The 22,453-nt window shown below is 47.6% G+C and overlaps 1 protein-coding gene across 2 annotated transcripts in view; it reads right to left on the reverse strand.

The window, feature by feature from the left end:
* The window catches only part of cyp26b1 (cytochrome P450, family 26, subfamily b, polypeptide 1), a 53,141-nt gene that overhangs the window by 14,085 nt on the left and 16,603 nt on the right, over positions 1-22,453 (reverse strand). The window contains exons 2-3 of one of the 2 annotated variants that reach the window (XM_069923431.1): positions 20,399-20,636; positions 10,663-10,887 (exon numbers count right to left, since the gene is read on the reverse strand). In XM_069923431.1, coding sequence (XP_069779532.1) covers positions 10,663-10,887; positions 20,399-20,593 — 420 coding nt within the window. In that variant the 5' untranslated portion in view covers positions 20,594-20,636. Of the gene's footprint in view, positions 1-10,662; positions 10,888-19,653; positions 19,751-20,398; positions 20,637-22,453 lie in introns of those variants that run through there. The other variant, XM_069923432.1, reaches the window with a different exon arrangement.

The following is a 22,453-nucleotide window of genomic DNA, read 5'->3' on the forward strand; positions in this document are numbered from 1 at the left end:
AGCTTCCCCTGCCAGGAATAAAAGGATCCCGTTTTGAGAAACCGCAGGAAGTTCCAACCCATATCTTAGTGGATTGGAATACGCCGCCTTATACGTCTGGTCACTCATGGGATCCTGCTGTGCACTGGGGGAGGGGGGTTCTGGACCACAACAGGTGACGCCAAAATAACTCTCTACAAAATATATGTGCTGTGTTTCAGCAGAAATTTATTATTTTTTATAAAATTATCCTTGTCGTTTGTTATAACAACAAAAACATTATGTTTCAATATACCCTCAAAGCTAAGACTCGACGCTAATTGACTTCTTGAACCTTCTCCCACTCAGCGCCACGGAGATTCAAGGAACACAGACCTGTTTCTTTTACACTCGGTACACACATACACTCAGTCCATGGGAGAACGGGTAACACCATGGGATACCACACCAGGAGTGACTCCAACCCTTGTGACACCACTGTTGCCCACCATTCTCCTTACATTTTAATCAGAAAGACTCCAATTGGACCTTTTATTTGGCAAAGTCTAGAGCCCCTTTCACACTTGCCAGTGATCCCAGGAATCAAACGCTAATCGGCCTTTAAAGTAGCAAGTGTGAAAGCAAAATCAGCTCAACGCCGCCGTCAGATGACGTCATCTCACGCCGGGGATTGACGGCCTCGACCCCTAGTACAGTCCACGGTGTCTGCAGACGCCAGTGTTGAGATCAAGCAAGTGTGAAACAGACAGTAACATGGCAGGCCCTTCCAATTAAAGGAAGAACAGACCAAACGCCAGGGACAGACCCTTGCAAGTGTGAAAGCATTCAGTGTCCCAGTTAGGAGTGGTCTAGTGTGAAAGGCCAAACCCCCCCCTATTCCTATCTCAGGACACTGAACGGCTGATGTACTGGGACGTAAGTGTGAAAGGGGCTTAAGTCAAGAGGGCTCAACTTCAGGATCAGAGGGCATCAATTTAAAACCGAGATGCGGAAACATTTCTTTAGCCAGAGGGTAAAGACCTTTAGCAAGGTCGTTGGATGTAGAGGTTGAGAGGTATTTGATTAAGGGGATACAGGGTGAAAGCTGGGGTTGAGGGGGAGGGTGGATAATTAGAATGGCAGAGCAGACTTAACGGCCACTTTCTGCACCTACATCTTGTGATCTGCTCCACTGAAATGATTCTTCAGCACCATTTCCCTGCACCATCTCCACCTCCCTTGATTCCTTCAACATTCAGAAGTTTCAATGAAGTCCCAGACTCATGCATTGAATGGAGTTTGGGGATCAATAAAGATATATTATAAATGGTTTCTTTCCAGTCCCGATCAGTCTCCGATATCGTCACAGGTGCCGAGTTCCTCATAAAGATCGAACTCCTCCTCTCTTCTCCCTTGTTCTCCTCACTTCATATTGATGTTTTCACCAATATCCTCTCGATTGCTTCTACTTTAGACAAATATTAGACTGCTCGCAGAAGAACCCTTCTCACCCTTCCAGAGATAAGGTGACAAATAAACTACCATTTAGCTAATGTTAACTCTTTCATATTGTTCTTGGCCTTGAAACAAAAAGAATTGAACTAAAAAAAATTAAAAACTTGACCTTCAACTGAAAAGAGCAGACTTAATGGGCCAAATGGCCTTCTGTTCCTTTTTCATGTGACCTTGTGAAGATTTACTAGGATGTTGCCTGGGCTTCAGGAACTGAGTTACAGGGAAAGGTTAAACAGCTTAGGACTTTATTCCCTGGAGTATAGAAGAATGAGGGGAGATTTGATATTTAAAATGATGAGGGGGTCAGACAGAATAAATGTAGGTCGGCTTTTTCCACTGAGGGCAGAACCAGAGGTCATGGGTTAAGGGTGAAAGGGGAAAGTTTAGGAGGAACATGAGGGGGAACTTCTTCACACTGAGAGCGATGGGAGTGTGGAACGAGCTGCCAGCTGATGTGGTAAATGCAGGCTCAATTTTATCATTTAAGAAGATATTGACAGATACATGGATGGGATGGACTGGGTGCAGGTCAGTGGGACGAGGCAGTAAAATGGTGTGGCCCTGACTAGAAGGGCCGAAGGGGTCTGTTTCTGTGCTGTAATGTTCTATGGGTTTAGAAACTGCCCAAAGCTCTCAGTAGAACTGCCCAAAATGGCAACGACCCAGACTGTAAGGCGGGTGGGCTCTGGGGGAATATTGGACCGGTTTTTGGGCCCCAGAGCAGGTGAAGACCCCCTCACTCCCACCTCCACCGACCCTCCGCGCCGAGAAGGAGAAGACCCTACAGAGTGGGAGACCACGGCAGCTGAAGGACTCACACCGGAGATCAGCTCACAGGAACCAGAGACAGGGATCCATGAGGATGCTGGTGGAGATCAGCGCTCTCGAAGGGCCTCAGATGCAAATGGCTTCTTGATCGCATCAGAGGGTCGGGGACCAGGGGGCCGTCACCGAGGAGAGAAGCTCGGACACCTGGAGCTCGGATTCACCGCTTGGGGCTACAGAGATGGGACACAAGGACACTCGATGACTTTCAAGGGAGTCCCTTTTGCTTCTCTTTCTCATCTCAATAGGGGCACTGCACTAATGTCCCTTCACAGGGAAAGCAACGGAAAAAGATAATTTTAAGTATTTAACATACAAGACAACAACTGAATCTTCAAGTCAAGTTAAATCCAACAGCCTCACACCCAAGACCATGATTTTGCTTCATTTAAGACTGTGGATTAAACTTGTACTGGATACACAATGTACAATGGGCTCTTGGTCACTCTAAAGTTGAAGCTTCATGTTGTTCAGGATTTAACTAACTTCCTGACATTGTGCCTCCAAGGACACATTCCCCAGCATGAGACCTCACCCATTGTCTATGCCGTGTTAAGATTGGGAGGGGGAGGAGGACAGACCAATAGACAAAAGGTTTTAATTGGATATGGATAAGAGGACAGGAGAGGGGAGAGGTGAGAATTGATTTTGGCTCTGTGAAAGGAGACAGAGGTAAAGGAGAGAGAGAGTGAGAAAGAAAGAAGGAGAGAGAGAGAAAGAAAGACAGAGAGAAAGAGAAAGAGAGAAATGGAGAAAGAGGTGGAGAGAGAAAGAGAGGGACAGAGAGAAAGACAGGGAGAGGCAGAAAGAGAGAGAGGAGAAAGACAGAGAAAGCGAGAGATGGAGAAACAGAGACAGAGAGGTGAAAGAGAGGGAAAGAAAGATAGGGAAAAAGAGGGAGAGAGAAAGAGGGAGAGGGGGAGAGAGAGAGAGTGCATGCTGGAAATCTGCACCGTCGTGTGGTCTGCTGTTTATTTTGTTTAACGCCTTTGGGTGGTCTCTGTCAAACTCAGCATTGCCCAATGAACATTGAAGGCTGCCTCGTTAACATGGAGAACGACCAGGAAGATGGAGCAGTCATCAGCCATGATCTTAGTGAGTGACGGACTCCAGTTCCTATTTCTCATGGGCTAGTTCGGATGACAGGCCAAGGACAAAAGAACACAACTTCAGGATTGACGTCGATTGTCTCCCATGCTGGCTGGATGGGTCTGCATCTCTGCATCTCCCTGCTCCATTTCCTGGAGTCATCAGCTCAGGAAAACAAAAGCGCATGGGTAGAAAGGCCCATGTCAGTAACAGTCCAGTCCTGTCTCCCAGCCCTGCCTCTTCAAGCCACAGAGACAGGCCCTTTGGCCTTTCAAGACAACTTAGAACAGAGATGCAAAGGAACTTCTGGTAAATCTGTGGAATTTGTTGCCACAGGTAGTTGTGGAGGCCAAGTCATTGGGTGTATTAAAGGGCAGAGATTGGTAGGTACCTGAATAGTCAAGGTATCGAAGGTTATGGGGAGAAGGCCGGGCAGTGGGGCTGAGCGGGAGAATGGATCAGCTCATGATTAAATAGCGGAGCGGACTCGACGGGCTGAATAGCCTATTGACCATAAGATATAGGAGCAAAAGTAGGCCACTTGACCCATTTAGCCCTTTCCATCATTCCATCATGAGCAGGTGCATTTTCCCATCCAGCCCCACTTTCTTCCTGTTCCCTTTGATACCCTGAAGTTGTGCCCTCCTGTCCTGAACACTCCCACCACGGGAAACAACCTTCCTATATCTATTCTTCCCATGCCTTTCAACATTCAAAATGTTTCAAAGAGATCCCCACCTCCCCCGTTCTCCTCAGCACAAAAGGAATGATTGTCCATGAAGCTGAGGCACTCTCTCCACAGATGCTGCCTAACCTGTGAGCATTTCCACGAGGAGCTCCAGAAGAAATCCGACCTGGAAGGGTACGGGGCTGAAAGAGGTTAAACCAGGGGAGCAGACAATGAAGAGATTAGAACCGCAGGATGAGAATTTTAAAATGGAGGCATTTTTTTAAAATCATGGTGACCTTGGGCTTGTTCCTGCACTGGACTTTAAATTTTAAATTGAGACATACAGCTCAGTAACAGGCCATTCTGCCCATGAGCCCGTGCCGCCCACTTAATGCCCAATTAACATTCAAGCCCCCAGTAGGTTTCAAAAGGTGGGAGGAAACTGGAGCCCCCAGGGAAAACCTACTTCATCGTAAAAATGTACACGTTAAGCCAGTGTCTGGGTCGTGTCCTTTTTAAAATCACAGAATTCCTCAAAAGGCAAAGCCCACACTTTTTTATTTTGTTTCATGAGAAAAACTCATTATGGTTGGCCTCGTGCTACTGTAACACCAGTGGTTCGAATCCGGTGCTGTCTGTAAGGAGTTTGCGTATTCTCCCCATGACCTGCCAAAAGTGTACGTGGGTTTGTAGGTCAGTGGGTGTATTTGGGCGTCGTGGGCCGGAAGGGCCTGTTACTGTATGTCCAAGTGTAAATTTTTTTTTTAAATGTCATTGTTTAACTGTGCAGGATGGATTGCATCATGCTGGCCTGGATGGATGTTGACAAATTGGGGAGTGTTGCAAAGAGAGAGGTACACGGGAAGAGCTGGGCTATTTAGGACTGGGTCAGGTCAAACTGTAGTGAGCTAACCTACAGCAAAAACAGGGTTCGCCTGGGCTGAAGGATCTAATCCACATCATCGTGCCCTTCCCCTGCAAGAGTGGTGAGGGAGCTCTTCCTTCACAAAGACCATTCAGCCCATCAAGCCTGTGCCAGCACTCATGGCCCCGTCTTTAATTTTTTTGCTCCCTCCACTATCCTCCTTGTGGCTGTAACTCCTGTCAGTGCCCGCCTCAAAAGTATCTAATGACTAAATGAGCCAGTGATGCAAAGCGACCCAAAACATGCTCAGTGTGTAGGTCAATTGTGTGTAATTGAGCAATACGGGGTCGTGGGATGTTGCTGGGCTATAAATCTAAATTTAAATTTAAAATATTTACTGACAGTGGTGTTGAATTCGAACAGTCAATTTTTTTGACTTTGGAAAAGAGTAGTGTGTGGTACGGGGTAACTTGACTGTCGGGATGCTGGGAGAAAGCGATTGGCAGGTGCAGCTTACTAAAAGTGCCACGCAAAACCATGCTGGAGAAACCCAGCAGACCACACAGCGTCCCTATCCATCTTCCCATGGGCGCCGCTCCTCCGGCACGTTTGCGCACCGCACACGATTCCCCCCCCATCCCCCACACCTAGCGTCTGCAGATCATAATGGTCAACTGGACGTGCAGCTGGAGTACGGTGCAGGAGCAGGCCCTTTGTGCCGATCTATCAGCACTCTTGCAGGGGAAGGGCACGATCGCGTGGATAAGGGGTGGGCGTGGTTAACAGCGCCAGCGATTGGGACCCGGGTTCGAATCCTGGCGCTGTCTGAAAGGAGTTTGTACATTCTCCCCGTAGGGTTCCTACAGTGGGGGGGGGGGGGGGGCCTCTGGTTTCCTCCCACCCTTCTAAATGTACCGGGGGTTGTAGATCAATTGGGTGACACTGGCTTGAGGACCAAAAGGGTCTGTTTCTGTGCTGTAGGTCTAAAATTTAATTTAAATTTAAATATGAACCTAATGCCCAAATTAAACTGAAACTCTACTTTTGACACGTGATCAACACCCTTCCATCCTGCATATTCATGGGTCTACCTAACAGCCTCTTAAACAACTACTGTCAGATCTGCTTCGACCTTTACCCCTGACAGCCCATTCCAGGCACCCACCACTCTCATGGGTAAAACTACTTGCTCCACAACAGTGGTTCTCAACCTTTCTCTTTCCACTCACATCCCACTTTAAGAAGTAATCCCTAGGCCATCGGTGCTCTGTGATTAGTAAGGAATTGCTTAAGGTGGGATATGAGTGGGAAGGGAAGGTTGAGAACCACTGCTCTAGACACAATTGTTACTGAAATATTTTCCTTGAGAAAAATTGCCATTGGCCCATTTCCTTTGGAGTAATGAAACCGGGCACATAACGAGTCAATGAGGGACGATTAAAACAGTGGTTTTCAAACTTTTTCTTTCCACCCACATCCCACCTTAAGCAATCCCTTCCTAATCACAGAGCATCCATGGCATAGGGAATACTTAAAGTGCGATGTGGGTGGAAAGAAAAAGGGTGAGAACCTCTGCTTTAAACTTTCCCCCTCTCACCTTAAACGTATTTGCTCCACTACATGACCCTTCAACCCTGGGAAAAAAACATTCTCACTGTCTCCCCCTACCAATGCACATGATAATAAATCTGAACTTGAACGATTCCGCAAGTGACGCTGCCCCTCGTTTGAAGTTGCCCACCCCAGTTCGGTCCTGACCTACGGTGCTGCTTTTGTGGAGTTTGCACATACTCCCTGGGTTTCACCATGGTGCTCCGGTTGTCCCCACATCCCAAAGATGTGCAGGTTGGGAAGTTAGCTTGGCCCCCCTGAACTACCCCTCGTGCAGCAGTGTGGTTGGAGAATCGGCAGGGAGTTGATGGGCCTATGAGCACTGACGTCACGGGGTGGGGTGGGAGGGTGCAGACTGCACCAGGTGACACCGTCAGAGGGGGTTATAAAGGTTATCACCTTGTGTTTCTGATTCTTAGTTAATTTTGTGCCTATCCCTTTAAGAAAGACTATTGTTTGTCGGGTTACCATAGAGACCATATCGTTATATCCATGCCGATTAAGAGCTGGTGTCTCATTCCTTGATGAACTATGAAGGAAACGTGAGCTCGAGATCATTTTCTTTGAATTCATCTTATTTCTTCTTTTTCTCTTCAAAGTTGAATATCGCTATAAATTTAAATATGGCCCGAATGCTTCGTTTAGTCATTGCTATAAAACTCTTAATGCAAAGTTATACAAAATGTTTATCTGTTTTATCCACAAATTAAACCTACCTAAAACTGCATCTACCAAGTTTGGTTTATTGGATTAATAAAATGTAATTCGGAACTCCGTCCCCACGTTTCCTTGAAGATTAGGAATTTTTAAATTAGGAAATACTAGAACCTGGAAAGTGTCGACTATAGGGGTGACACTAGAATGACGGCCTATAAATTTTTTGTGTGGTGCTTCAGCAGAAATGTATTATTTTTTATAAAAAGATCCCTGTTGTTAGTTATAACAGCAAAAACATTTTATCGTAAGCCCAGCTTACACGTGTCAATACACCTACAAGGCTCCTACTTTTTGAACCTTCTAATGCACTCCGGACAGAGCTGTTGTTATTACCCAATGACACGTTGAATCATGTGGTTTCGTCTACACTGCTGTTTTAATTGCTACCGATGCTTTTATAGTCTTTTGTCAAAATTTCTGGCGTTTTTGCTACAATATTGTGGTCACTAATATTTGAGATTTACCGGTAACATTAGTGCAAAAAACATTACTAAGGTTTCTGTCTGGCCTGATACTGGAGGAGGTCTCACTGGAGTGAGGTGGGGGGAGGGGGAAAGGTGACACAGATTCTAGTGATGCCACCGAATGTGAGCGAAGAGGTCATGGAAAATTGAACAGGATTTCCCTGAGAGTCGGTGTAGACAATAAGTCCAGTGGTGGGGGCATTCAAAGAACACTTAGCCAGGCACAGAAACTTGCCAGGACGTTGCCTGGTCTGGACTGGAGAACATGTCCTACGAGACAAGGTTGACAGAGCTGGGGATTTTCTCTTGGGAGCAACAGAGGATGAGAGGTGTCTTAATGGAAATAAGATTATACGGGGCTTAGATAAGGACAGCCAGCTCCTTGTTTATCCCCAGGAAATACCAAAGGGCATCTGCATGAGGGGAGGAAAGTTTAGGGGAGATGTCAGAGGTAAGTTATCTTTTACACAGAGTAGTATGTGACTAGAATCTATTGCTGGGGGTGATGGTGGAGGCTGGAACAACAGGGACATTTAAAAGACTCTTAAACAGGTCCATAAATGCAAGAAAAACATGGAGTTATGGGTGTAAGGTAAGGAAAGGTTAGATTGGAGTGGAGTAGGTTGGCACAACATCGTGGGCTGAAGGGCCTGTAATATTCTATGTTAAATTTAATTAAATTTAGACATACAGCACAGTAGCAGCCCCTTCCAGCCCATGAGCCCGTGACCCTCAAATGCACCGATTCTCCTACAACTCCCATACATTTTTTGAAGGGTGAGAGGAAACCGGAGCACCCAGAGAAAACACAAGCAGATGCGAGGAGTATGTACAAACTCCTTACAGACAGCACCAGATTTGAACCCTAGTCCTGATCTCTTTCGTCGCATCACACTAACCATCCCGCACATTCTCAAAGCCAAAGTCCAAATTGTGAAGGATTTCTCTTTCTCTCGTACTATAAGGGATGCCGGGCGACACTAATGGTGGGGTCATGCAACTTACATAAGAAATAGGAGCAGGAATTGGCCATGTGGCCCGTCAAACCTGCCCTGCCATTCAGTAAGATCACGTCTGTTCCCTATAACCCTTAATTCCCCGACAATGCAAAAATCTACCAACCTGTGCCTTAAGTATATTTAATAAGGCAGCCTCCTTCCTTGTAAAAGCACAGAAATGCTGGAAGAACTCAGCCGGTCCCTCAGTGCCAATAGGAGATAAAGATATACAACATTTTGAGTCTGAGTCCTTCCTCAAGGTGTCACCAAAAAACTTGAATTAAAGGAAAGGGCACGGGGAGGAGAGCAGAGCTTAAGAGAAGCAGGGAGTGAAGAGGGGGAATAGCGAGAAAGGTGCTCACAGAACTCCCTTTGACGAGAGGAGACCCTCTTCAGGGTAGGCATTCCTCGGAGAGATTTTGCAGTGGGGTGGAGAACTCCACAGCTGGTGAGGGGGGAGGGGGGGTGGCCCTCCCTACATTGACCTTTCAAGAGCTTCTAGGAAGACTGGGGAGCAGGATTAACCTCCTGCAGACCAGCGTGCACATTTACGTTTAAGTTCAAGTTGACTGTCATCTGATTGTAAAAGTACAACCTGATGAAACAGCGTTCTCCAGTCCTCAGTGCAAAACAGGCAGACAAACAATACACATGCAGGACATATAAAAATAAATAAATGAATATTGTTTAGTGAATATGAGTGCATCTAATAGTTCATGTGAGCGGATCCTTTGGTTGTTCATTCTTCTAATTTCTTTGGTCCTACACATCAGAATCAGTACTTCCACCGCGCCTTTCACCAACTCAGAACTTTCTGGAGCTTTCTTTTTCCAGCTGTTGAAGCAATCTACAGAGCAATCTCCCACTGGACCAATGGTTCTCAAACTTTCTTTCCACTCGCATCCCTTGGCCATCGGTGCTCTGTGATTAGTGAGGGATTGCTTAAGGTGGGATGTGAGTGGGAAGGGAAGGTTGAGAATCACTGCTCTAGGCCCAATTGTTACTGAAATATTTTGCTGGAGAAAAATTGTCATTGGCCCATTTCCTTTGGAGTTATGAAACCGGGCACATAACGAGTCAATGAGGGTCGATTAAAATAGCAGATTTCAAACTTTTTCTTTTCACCCTCATACCACCTTAAGCAACCCCTTCCTAATTACAGAATCCCGATGGCATAGGGAATACTTAAAATGGGATGTGAGTGGAAAGAAAAAGGTTGAGAACCACTGCCATGGGCAGACATAGACAGACACGGGAGCATGGGAGTGGGGCTCGGAATTGAAATGGTTGGCCACTGGGAGGTCCCTGTCACTGATGTGGACAGAGCGAAGGTGCTCAGCGAAGCGATCTCCCAGATGGAGCACAGTCTCTCCAATGTAGAGAAGGCCAGAAGAGGAGCATTGGCTGCAGAAGATCACTCCCGTGGATACACAGGTGATGCTTCGCTTGAAAGGACTGCTTGGGGCACCGGACCGTGGTAAGGGAGAAGGTGTGCATGCAAGTGTGGCACTTCCTACGACCACAGAGGAAGGTGCCCGGGGAGGGGAACAAATAGTGAGACGAGGAAGTCACAGAGGGTGCGGTCCCTGCGGAAGGTGGAGAGGGGAGGAGGGGAGGGGTTGTGTCTAGCAGTGGGATATTGTGATAGGTAGTGGAAATTATGGAGGATAATGTGTTGGATGTGGAGGCTGGAAGGGTGGTAGGTAAGGAAGAATGTGCAAACTCCTTACAGACCACAGCACTCCAAGGAATGAAGCCCCAGCCTTCTCAACCTCCCCCAGAACAGGCCCCTGAGTCCTGCCAACATCCTCGTAAACTCTTGTTGTGTGACGTGACCACCACGACGTCAGATGGTGAATCTCATATCCCTGCGACGTGGCTGACCACAGTGAGCGGTGTTGTCGTTTAAGGAGAGAGGAGGGGGAGGGCGTTGCCCTTTTAGATGCTCACCTTCCTCTTGTGACGGTGGATGTCACCAATGGAGTTGATGAGGCTGGTGGAACCCAGTAACATCCTCAAGCTCCGGGGCCACTGACTGCTCACCAGGGAGTGTTCTCCCATTAAAATTTTCCTGACGTTTTCTGAGCCCGTCACCCGGATCAGTGGACGGCCTAGGAGGTGCGTCTTGAAGACGTTGCCGTACTTCTCACGCCTCGAAGCGTGGAACCTCGACCCCTGCCGGAGTAGGAGAAAGAGGAGGAGGAAAAGGGAAGGTGTCAGAACCTAGAGTTCATGCTGTTAATGCCCAAAATGAGGAAAGCTCGCGTTCCTTTCCCCCACCATCCCAGATTCTCCAACCTTCCCTTCATTGACTGAGAACAGGGAGGTTTCTGCTGCATTGAGTTTGGTCTTTCCTGCTGTTATCAGACTCATGAATGATTGGTTAGAAACTGGTGGGTCGGCCGGACCTGCTGTAATGGCCCCACTGCCGCTGATGCAAACCCAGAAGAGCGGAGACACAGCCCTGCTCCAGGGTTCAACCACCCGGTCCTGAGGTTGGTGGCTCCATACAGGTGTTAAATGGCCTGACGAAGGAGCCGATAGTCCTTGTAATCAAAATCCTGCAACCACGGGATGGCGGCGCCTGTAGTCGGCAGTGGCCTTGAGACTGGCACAGGGCACCAGGAATGTGGAGAACACCCCACCCCATTCAGAAGGAGAAGCAGGGGAGACAAACCTACAAGGGCGGTGACCACGCAGCAGAACATCGAGGGGCTCAGCGGCTGAAGGACCCACGTGGGCTGTAGGCTGCTTGCAGTCTGGGGACCCACATGGGCTGTGGGCTGCTTGAGATGGGAACCAGGTATCGGAGCTGAGATTTGAGAGATTGCCAAGAGAGTAAGAGCTGCCGAAGGGCCTCGGCCACTGAAGGTCTCCTGACCGTGTCGGGGGTTTGGATCTGGAGCTCGGGCAGCCAATGGATCAAACAGGAATCTGTGCGGCTGCAGAGGCTGTGGGAGAACTGGAGGCGAATCCTCGAACACTCAGTCTCTCTGAAGGGACTCTTCTTTGCTTCTCTTTCTCTCGTACTGTAGGGGGTGCCGGGCGACACTAATTGTGTCTGCCTCACAGCAGGCAAAAGGCAATTGCTTGTAATATTACACATTCTGTACCATTACATAACAATAAAGGATCCTGGAATCTTAAAGATGACAAATTTGCACTGTTATAACTGTTTTTGTAATACAATACCCTGCACCATTATTTCATTATTGCACAGCCTGCTATACTTAAGTATGGGTTGACTTGTCTGGATAGTAGAGAAAACCAAGCTTTTCACTCTATCTTGGTAACGGGAAAAAAACAATTCAATTCGGTTTGGCCATCAAAACACAGGAAGAACAAGACGGCGCTGAGAGAGTACGGAGAATAGAACCATAAAACATTACAGCACAGAAACAGACCCTTCAGCCCTTCTAGTCTGTGCCGAACCATTTTTTTTTGCCTGGTTCAACTGACCTGCACCCAGTCCATATCCCTCCATACCTCTCCCATCCATGGACCTGTCCAAATTCTTCTTAAATGTTAAAATTGAGCCCACATTCACCACTTCAGCTGGCAGCTCGTTCCACACTCCCACCACTCTCTGTGTGAAGTTCCCCCTAAACTTTTCCCCTTTCACTTTCAACCCATGTCCTCTGGTTTGTACCTCACATACTCTGAATGGAAAAAAACCTATTTACTTACTCTGTCTGTCCCCCTCATAATTTTAAATACCTCTATCAAATCTTCCTTCATTCTTCTACCCTGCAGGGAATAAAGTCCTCACCTGTTTAACCTTTCTCTGTCACTCAGTTCCTGAAGTTCGGGCAACATCCTAGTGATTCTTCTCTGCACTCCTTCTATCTTATTGACATTTTTCCAGTAGTTATGTGTCCAAAATGGCACACAATGCTTCAGATTTGGCCTCACCAAGGTTACCCTAATATCCCAACTCCTGTACTCAATACTTTGATTTATGAAGGTCAATGTGCCAAAAGCTCTCTTTACAACCCTATCTACCTGTGATGCCACTTTTAGGGAATTATGCACCTGCATTTCCAGATCCCACAGTTCTACCGCACTCCTCAGTGCCCAAACCTTTACAGTGTACGCCCTTTCTTGGTGTGTCCTTCCATAATGCAACACCTCACACTTGTCTGCAATAAATCCGATTTGCCATTTTTCAGCCAATTTTTTCCAGCTGAGCCAATCATGCACCTGTGATTCAAAGATACTTTCCTTCCCGCTGTTATCAGACTCCTGCACGAACCTCGCGCCAGTAAAACTATCTTGCCTTTGTCCATCCCAACTGGTCTCCCTCTATAACTCTGCACTTCTGCCCTCTTCACGATCTGGCTCACGAGTCTGCTCGCTAAAGGATCTCGCCCACGGCATCTCGTGGCGATAAACTTGAGGAGATTCATGAGGACCAAAGGCAAATCTCACATATGAGGAGATGCTGAGCCTGCAAGGGTTTCCCTGTTGTTGGGAGATTAAGAAGGATTTAGCTAGAGTGCATTCAGCGATGGAAGGCGTTAAGAGAGGGGACCCCTTTGCTTCAATGGAGAGATCATAACTCAGGGGAGCAACGAGAAAGATCAGAGTTGAACAAAGAACTTCCACTAGAACTCAGAAAACCTAACCATCTACCAGGGGCCTAACTAAATCCTTCAAGAACTGTGACACATATGCCAAGTTAAACAACACAGGAACACTGTAACTGGGTGGAAGTTGGTAACCAATCACTAACCAGGTGAAAGGTGGTCACCGATCACTGTGGCTGGGTGAAAGTTGGTCACCGATCACTGTAACCAGATGAAAGTTGGTCACCGATCTCTGTAGCTAGGTGCAAGTTGGTAACCATCACTGTAACCAGGTGAAAGTTGGTCACCGATCAATTTAACCAGGTAAAAGTTGGTCACCAATCTCTGCAATCAGGTGAAAGTTGGTCACCGATCACTGTAACCAGTGGAAATTGGTCACCGTTCACTGTAACCAGATGAACGTTGGTCACCGACCTTTGTAACCAGGTGAAAGTTGGTAACCATCACTGGAAACAGGTTAGAGTTGGTCACTGTTCACTGTAACCAGGTGAAAGTTGGTCACCGATCAATTTAACCAGGTAAAAGTTAGTCACCAATCTCTGCAATTGGGTGAAAGTTGGTCACCGATCACTGTAACCAGGTGAAAGTTGGTCACCGATCACTGAACCGGGTGAAAGTTGATCACTGATCTCTGTAACCAGGTGAAAGTTGGTCACCGATCTCTGTAATCAGGTGAAAGTTGGTCACTAATCACTGAACCGGGTGAAAGTTGGTCACCGATCTCTATAATCGGGTGAAAGTTGGTCGACAATCACTGTAAATGGGTGACAAATGGTCCCAGGTTATTAACCAGGTTACAGCAGGTCTCCAATCACTAACCAGGTGAAGGCTAGCCCCCATTCACTGTAACCGGATAAAAACTGGTCAGTGATTCACTGTAAGAAGATGTATCCAGGTGAAAGGGGTCCCAGTTGCTAGAATCATAGATCACTAAAGCACAGAAACAGGCCCTTTGGCCAAACTATTATTTCATCCAGTCCCATTGACCTGCACGAGTCCATATCCCTCCATACCCTTCCCATCTATGTTCCTATTGAAATGTTTTAAATCTCAAAACTGAGCTCACATTCACTTTCACCCGGTTCAGTAATCAGTGACCAACTTTCACCTGGTTACAGAGATCGGTGACCAATTTTCATCTGGTTACAGTGAACGGTGACCAATTTCCACTGGTTACAGTGATTGGTGACCAACTTTCACCTGATTGCAGAGATTGGTGACCAACTTTTACCTGGTTAAATTGATCAGTGACCAACTTCCACCTGGCTACAGAGATCGGTGACCAACTTTCATCTGGTTACAGTGATCAGTGACCAACTTTCACCCAGTTACAGTGTTCCTGTGTTGTTTAACTTGGCATATGTGTCACAGTTCTTGAAGGGTTTAGCTAGGCCCCTGGTAGATGGTTAGGTTTCAACGGCAGCTCATTCCACACTCCCACTACTCTATGTGAAGAAGCTCCCTTTAAATTTTTCTCCTTTCATCCTTCACCTAATCAGAGTGGAAAAAGCCTGCTTCCATTTACTCTGTCTGCACCCCTCATAATTTTGTACCTCTCTCAAATCTCCCCTCATTCTTCTACACTCCAGGAAATAACCTGTTTAACCTTGCCCTGTAACTCAGTCCGGGCAACATCCTTGTCAATCTCCTAGGCACTTTTTCAATCTCATTGATCTTTTTCCTGTAGTTCGGTGACCAGAACTGCACACAAAAACTTCAAATTTGGCCTCACCAATGTCTTATACAACTTCACCCAACTAACATCCCAACTCCTGTACTCGATATTTTCATTTATCAAGGACAATGTGCCAAAAGCTCTCTACAATCCTTTCTCGCCACTTTCAGGGAATTATGTACCAGATCCCTCTGTTCTACTGCATGCCCCAGTGCCCTGTCATTCACCGTGTACGTCCTTTATTGGTTTGTCCTTCCAAAATGCAACATTTCACCCTTGTCTGCATTAAATTCCAGCTGCCATTTTTCAGCTCATTTTTCCAGTTGGTCTAAATCTCCCTGTAAGCTTTGAAAACCTTCTTTGCTCTCCGCAGCACCTCCAAATTTAGGGTCATCAGCAAACTTGCTGATCCAATTGACCACATTATCAACCAGATCATTGCTATAGATGACAAACAACAATGGTCCCAGCACCGATCCCTGAGGTACCACTAGTCACAAGCCTCCAGTCTGAGAAGCATCATCCACCACTACTCTCTGGCTTCTCCCGTCCAGCCATTGTCAAATCCAGTTCAGTACATCATGAATACCCAGCGTCTGAACCTTCCTGAGTAACCTCCAAAGTGGGACCTTGTCAAAGGCCTTACTAAAGTCCTCGTAGACAACATCCACAGGCTTTCCTTCTTCAACTTTACTGGTGACCTCCTTGAAAAACTCTATAAGATTGGTTAAACATGACCTTCCATGCACAAAACCATGTTGACTAACCCTAATGAAACCCTGGCTATCCAAATAATTGTATATCCAATCTCTTAGAACACCTTCCAATAATTTACCTACTACTGACATCAGGCTCACTGGCTGATCATTTCCAGGGTTACATTTGGAGTCTTTTTTAAACAACGGAACAATGTGAGCTACCCTCCAATCCTCTGGTACCACACCCACGGTGAAGGACATTTTAAATATTTACTTTCTGGCTTCTCCAGTAAAGCCAAGAACTAATCCAATGTATTACCTCACCAGGATCACTGAGCATCTGAACCTTCCTGACTAATCTCCCATGTGGGACTTTGTCAAAGGCCTTACTAAAGTCCACGTAGACAACATCCACGGTCTTTTCTTCATCGATGTTTTTTGGTAATCGCCTCTTAAAACTCAAAACACAGCCTACCATGATCCCCGATCAGTCCCTGACTATCCAAAGGCTTGTGTATCCAATCTCTTGGAACACCTTCCAATAACTTAGCCATCACAGACTTTAAACTCATCAAATACCTGTCCCCACCTCTACCAGCTCGTTTCATACACCAACCACCCTCTGTGTGAAACAGCTGCCCCTCAGGTCCCTGTGAAATCTGTCCCCTCTCACCTGCTCCAACGCCCTCTCGTTTTAAACATCCTTACCCTGAGCTTCCTTTGGCTGGTTTTGTATTATTAAGAAGGCTTTGTCTCGTTCAGTAGTTCCCAATCCTTTATGCTATAGGTGCTCTATGGTTAGTAATGGATGAGTTAAGACGGTGAGTGGAAAAAAGACTGGTCCAGTCTATATTTCTATGTCCCTCTCCATCTCTTTCTTAATCTATTTTCCCTTCCTCTCTCCCCCGCCCCCCCCCCTTGGCTCTCTCTCATGATAAATGTTGCTCCCTCTCTACATCTCTCTTTCCCTGCCTCTTCCCACCATCTTTCTCTCTCACCCCTCTTTCTGTTTCTCTTCTCCATATGGAACAATCCATCTGCCCCATTACATTTTTCTTGCATTCTGTCCATCTCTCTGCCTCTTTCCCTTTCTCAGCTGCATCTCTTTCCCTCTCCCTCTCTCCCCCACTCTCTCACCTCTCCCTCTCACTTGCCCTTTCTCCCTCTCCATCCTCCCTCTCAGAGTCTCCCTCCCCCCCCCCCCTTAAGCTCTCTTGCTCTCCTCCCTCCCATGGTCTGCGTTGCTCTCTCTACCTCTCTTTTCCTCTGCCTCTCCCATTACCTTTCCCCCTTCAGCCCTCCTTCTTATTCCCTCCTCTTCATCTCCAACCCCTTTACATTTTTCTTGCACTCTGTACATCTTTCTGTCTCTCTCCCTGTCTGTCTCATCTGCATCTCTCTCTCTCACACACACAGACCCATACCCTCATGCACACACACACACACCCCAACACACTCACAGACACACACACGTGTGCACATACACAAAGATACGTGTAGACACACACACACACACACACATTGGCCAAAACTCTCTCTCACCTCCAAGCACTATTTCTGGAGGGGTTGGAAGGTTTCTGTCCGCCTGTCCCTCACACAGACAGACGCTTGTAATGAGGGCCGTCCGATAAATCTTATTAAACCAAATTTGAGAGATTATCTGGGTAATCGTGGCTTTTAACGCAATTACTGGCCTGATCTGTATAAATATAATTACAGCTCCCTTTGTGCTTAAATAAAGGGTTATTGATACATTTCCACTCTCAGACAAAGAATGCTTTATGCACAGGGAGTTCAGACCAGTTTACACTGAAAGAAAATCGTATTTTCGGAGCAGGGCCACCGAACGTGGAACGGGAGGCGCCCGTAACTCAGTGTGTGGAACACATTGCTTCCTCATTCTGGAAGAATGGGCGAGATTGTGAGCGCTGAAGGTCGCTCCAGGTTGCCGGCGCTCTGCTACCTCTCGCCCGGGACTAGTGGCCCCCTCCACCCCTCCGGCTCAAAAGCAGAGGGGGTCGCTGCATTCGGACCTGCTCCCGGGATCTTCCCTCACTCCCGACCCTTCTCCCTCCTCCGCCCGGCAGCCAGGTGACCCTCGCCCGCCAAGGCCGGTCACTGGGACCATGCGCACCAAGTCTCCGGGCTCTCCTCTGCCAGTCCTCGCGTATCAAGGGGGCCGACCGCTCCCGATGAGGGGAGGGGGGGTTAAGGACTTGGACTCATTCAAGGCCAGTTAGAGTCGCCTTGAATTCGCACAGCCAGCCCTGTTCCAACCATTCCCACCGAGGTCTGTGGTTCAAAGTATCCCAAAGACTGCGAGAATACACAACACGCACACGCTCACAAACACACCCCGTTCACTCAAACACTCACATTCACATAACACACGCACGTTCAAACAAATGTACACACACGTTCTCATAAAGACACGTTCACAGAAACGCACATTTCATATAAACACTCACATGCTCACATACACACATGTACGTTCACAGAAACAAACCCATGTTCACCGAAATGCACACACATGTTCACACTCCCATGAACAGAAACAAACCCATGTTCACCGAAATGCACACACATGTTCACACTCCATGAACAGAAACAAACCCATGTTCACCGAAATGCACACACATGTTCACACTCCCATGAACAGAAACAAACCCATGTTCACCGAAATGCACACACATGTTCACACTCCCATGAACAGAAACAAACCCATGTTCACCTAAATGCACACACATGTACGTTCACATAAACAAATCCATGTTCACCTAAATGCACACACATGTTCACACTCCCATGAACAGAAACAAATCCATGTTCACCTAAATGCACACACATGTTCACACTCCCATGAACAGAAACAAACCCATGTTCACCGAAATGCATACACATGTTCACACTCCCATGAACAGAAACAAACCCATGTTCACCTAAATGCACACACATGTTCACACTCCCATGAACAGAAACAAACCCATGTTCACCTAAATGCACACACATGTACATTCACATCAACAAATCCATGTTCACCTAAATGCACACACATGTTCACACTCCCATGAACAGAAACAAATCCATGTTCACCTAAATGCACACACATGTTCACACTCCCATGAACAGAAACAAATCCATGTTCACCTAAATGCACACACATGTACGTTCACAGAAACAAACCCATGTTCACCGAAATGCACACACATGTTCACACTCCCATGAACCGAAACAAATCCATGTTCACCGAAATGCACACACATGTTCACACTCCCATGAACAGAAACAAACCCATGTTCACCGAAATGCACACACATGTTCACACTCCCATGAACAGAAACAAACCCATGTTCACCGAAATGCACACACATGTTCACACTCCCATGAACAGAAACAAACCCATGTTCACCGAAATGCACACACATGTACGTTCACAGAAACAAATCCATGTTCACCGAAATGCACACACATGTTCACACTCCCATGAACAGAAACAAACCCATGTTCACCAAAATGCACACACACGTTCACACACCCATGAACAGAAACAAACCCATGTTCACCGAAATGCACACACATGTTCACACTCCCATGAACAGAAACAAACCCATGTTCACACAAACACGGGCATGTTCACATAAAACACGAACACATTCACAGAAATACACACACTCACCTAAATACGCGCCTGTTCACTCTCACACACACTTGTTCACACACAGAATTGTAGGTCACATGGCCACATTCCCATCCACTCGCACAAACACCCACGCACATGGGAGGAGACCCCGAAATGGCCACAGTTGGTTCACAAACACGCACACTTCTGGACACCCCGCCATCCACCTTCCGATGTGTGCACACCCTCCGACCGACTGAGATCCCCTGACATCAATCACTCCCAGACCGATCCATAAACTTGCACATACACGCAGAGTGGTTTATTCCAGATCATACTTTTAAGTGGAGAAATAAACATTACCTGCATGTCTGTTCGCCATGCCCCGAGACGGAGACCCCCACACAGGATCCCTGACACCGAGGGAGCCATCCTTTCTTCCTTGCCTCCCGCCCTCACAGACCACACATGGATGCAATGACCCCGTTACCCCGACACCCACAGCCCCTCACCCCCTCGCCGCGCACAAACACCCTCTCATTCATCCCCCACGCTCTCTCACACACCTTCTCCCACTCTGTCTCTCTTTGTCCGTCTCTCCCACTCTGTCTCTCGGTCCCTCACACCCACATCCACAGACCCCCTCTCTCAGGCACCGATCCATCCAGGCACACAGCCCTCCCGCTCGGGAACCCCCCCCACCCCGAGCCAGCCGCACACGCGTCGGGAGCCGGCCCCATCGCCGGCGCGGTCTCCGCCCCGCAGTGAATCAATCGGCACGCGTCGGGGGGGGGGGGGGGGACCCCGGTCAAAGCGCCGCGACCTCCGCACGGGTCAAGACCCCCGCCGCAACCAACCGCAGAAGTTCTCGCCCACTTGCCCCACAACTTGCTGGGATGGTCCACCCATTGGGGCCGGGGACACGTGGACCCTCGAGAAGCTCCACACCTCTGCCGGGGGGTGCAGCGAAGACCCCCGAGGAAAAAATAGGACGGGGTGGGGGGGGGGGGGAGAGAAATGCATGCGGATGTTTTAAAACCCGGCGTTTGGCAACATTAGACATTCAAAGCATGCGATATAACATTGAGCAGCCAGATCGGTGCCTCACCTCCACCAACCAGTGGAATGTCTCTCCGATGACAGGTAATCCCATGGAGCCCCTGGGGATGGGCAGACTGCAGCTCCTGTCCCGTGTCACTGCCCACCGGATAGACCACAGCTGTTTGGAGACAGCGGACAGCAGGGCGACAGATACCAGACAGGCCGCCAGCGCCGAGACCAGTTCAAGACCTTCAGACAACATCCTCGCAACAGAGAGCGGGGGCAGAGGGGGCAGGAGGTTGTTTCTGGGAGGCAAATGGGGGGGGGGGGAGGAGGGGAAATAATAATAATTTTAACCCTCTTTTGCAAAAAAAATAAATTAACTTTTTTTATTAATCCAATCTGCTATTGATCGCACACGGGCAGGTCTGGAGGAAAGGCATCCGATGTCTTGCGTGTGTCTATCTGTGTGTGTGTGTGTGTGTGTATGTGTGTGTGAGTGCACACTGCTCGACTGGACTGTATCTATATAGAGGCGGGGACGCTTTAAACCGTGGCAAGGAGCCACAACAGGGGCTCTGTACCGCCTTGCTCAGCCCCCGTGGACCGCGGACGATTCTGCAATTGCGTCTCCGTCAGAACTTCAGACAGGATCGACCTCTCTCTCTCCCTACCCCCCTCCCCCTTCTCACCTCTCATTCACTCTCTCACTCCTTTCTCTCTCCTTTCTCTCCTCTCGCCCCTCTCACTCCCTACCTCTCTCTTCCCTAACCTCTGCATCCCTCCCCTCTGCCTCTCCCTCTCCGCTCTCTCTCTGCGTCTCCCTCTCTCCTCATCTTTCTTCTCTTCACTTTCCCATCTCTTCTTCCCCTTTCAGCACACATACATGCATAGTCTCTCCCCCCCACACACACATACATACATATACATAGTCTCTCTCCCACACACACACATACATACATATACATAGTCTCTCTCCCACACACACACATACATACATATACATAGTCTCTCTCCCCCCCACACACACATACATACATATACATAGTCTCTCTCCCCCCCCACACATACATACATACATATACATAGTCTCTCTCCCCCCCACTCACACATACATACATATACATAGTCTCTCTCCCCCCCACACACACATACATACATATACATAGTCTCTCTCCCCCCCACACACACATACATACATATACATAGTCTCTCTCCCCCCCACACACACATACATACATATACATAGATAGTCTCTCTCCCCCCCCCACACATACATACATACATATACATAGTCTCTCTCCCCCACACACACATACATACATATACATAGATAGTCTCTCTCCCCCCACACACACATACATACATATAGATAGTCTCTCTCCCACACACACACATACATACATATACATAGGTAGGCTCTCTCCCCCACACACACATACATACATAGATAGTCTCTCTCCCACACACACACACATACATACATATACATAGGTAGGCTCTCTCCCCCACACACACATACATACATAGATAGTCTCTCTCCCACACACACACACATACATACATATACATAGGTAGGCTCTCTCCCCCACACACACATACATACATAGATAGTCTCTCTCCCACACACACACACATACATACATATACATAGGTAGGCTCTCTCCCCACACACACATACATACATAGATAGTCTCTCTCCCACACACACACACATACATACATATACATAGGTAGGCTCTCTCCCCCACACACACATACATACATAGATAGTCTCTCTCCCACACACACACACATATATACATATACATAGGTAGGCTCTCTCCCCCACACATACATACATACATATACATAGTCTCTCTCCCCCACACACACATACATACATATACATAGGTAGGCTCTCTCCCCACACACACATACATACATAGATAGTCTCTCTCCCACACACACACACATACATACATATACATAGGTAGGCTCTCTCCCCCACACACACATACATACATAGATAGTCTCTCTCTCACACTCGCACACATACATAGACACACAGTCACACACACACACATGGACACACAGTCTCTCTCACACACACAGACACACCCACACACGAGGTCTCTCTCTA

This window comes from Narcine bancroftii, chromosome 3 (genome assembly GCF_036971445.1).
Source record: "Narcine bancroftii isolate sNarBan1 chromosome 3, sNarBan1.hap1, whole genome shotgun sequence".
In the NCBI taxonomy this organism is placed as follows: domain Eukaryota; kingdom Metazoa; phylum Chordata; class Chondrichthyes; order Torpediniformes; family Narcinidae; genus Narcine; species Narcine bancroftii.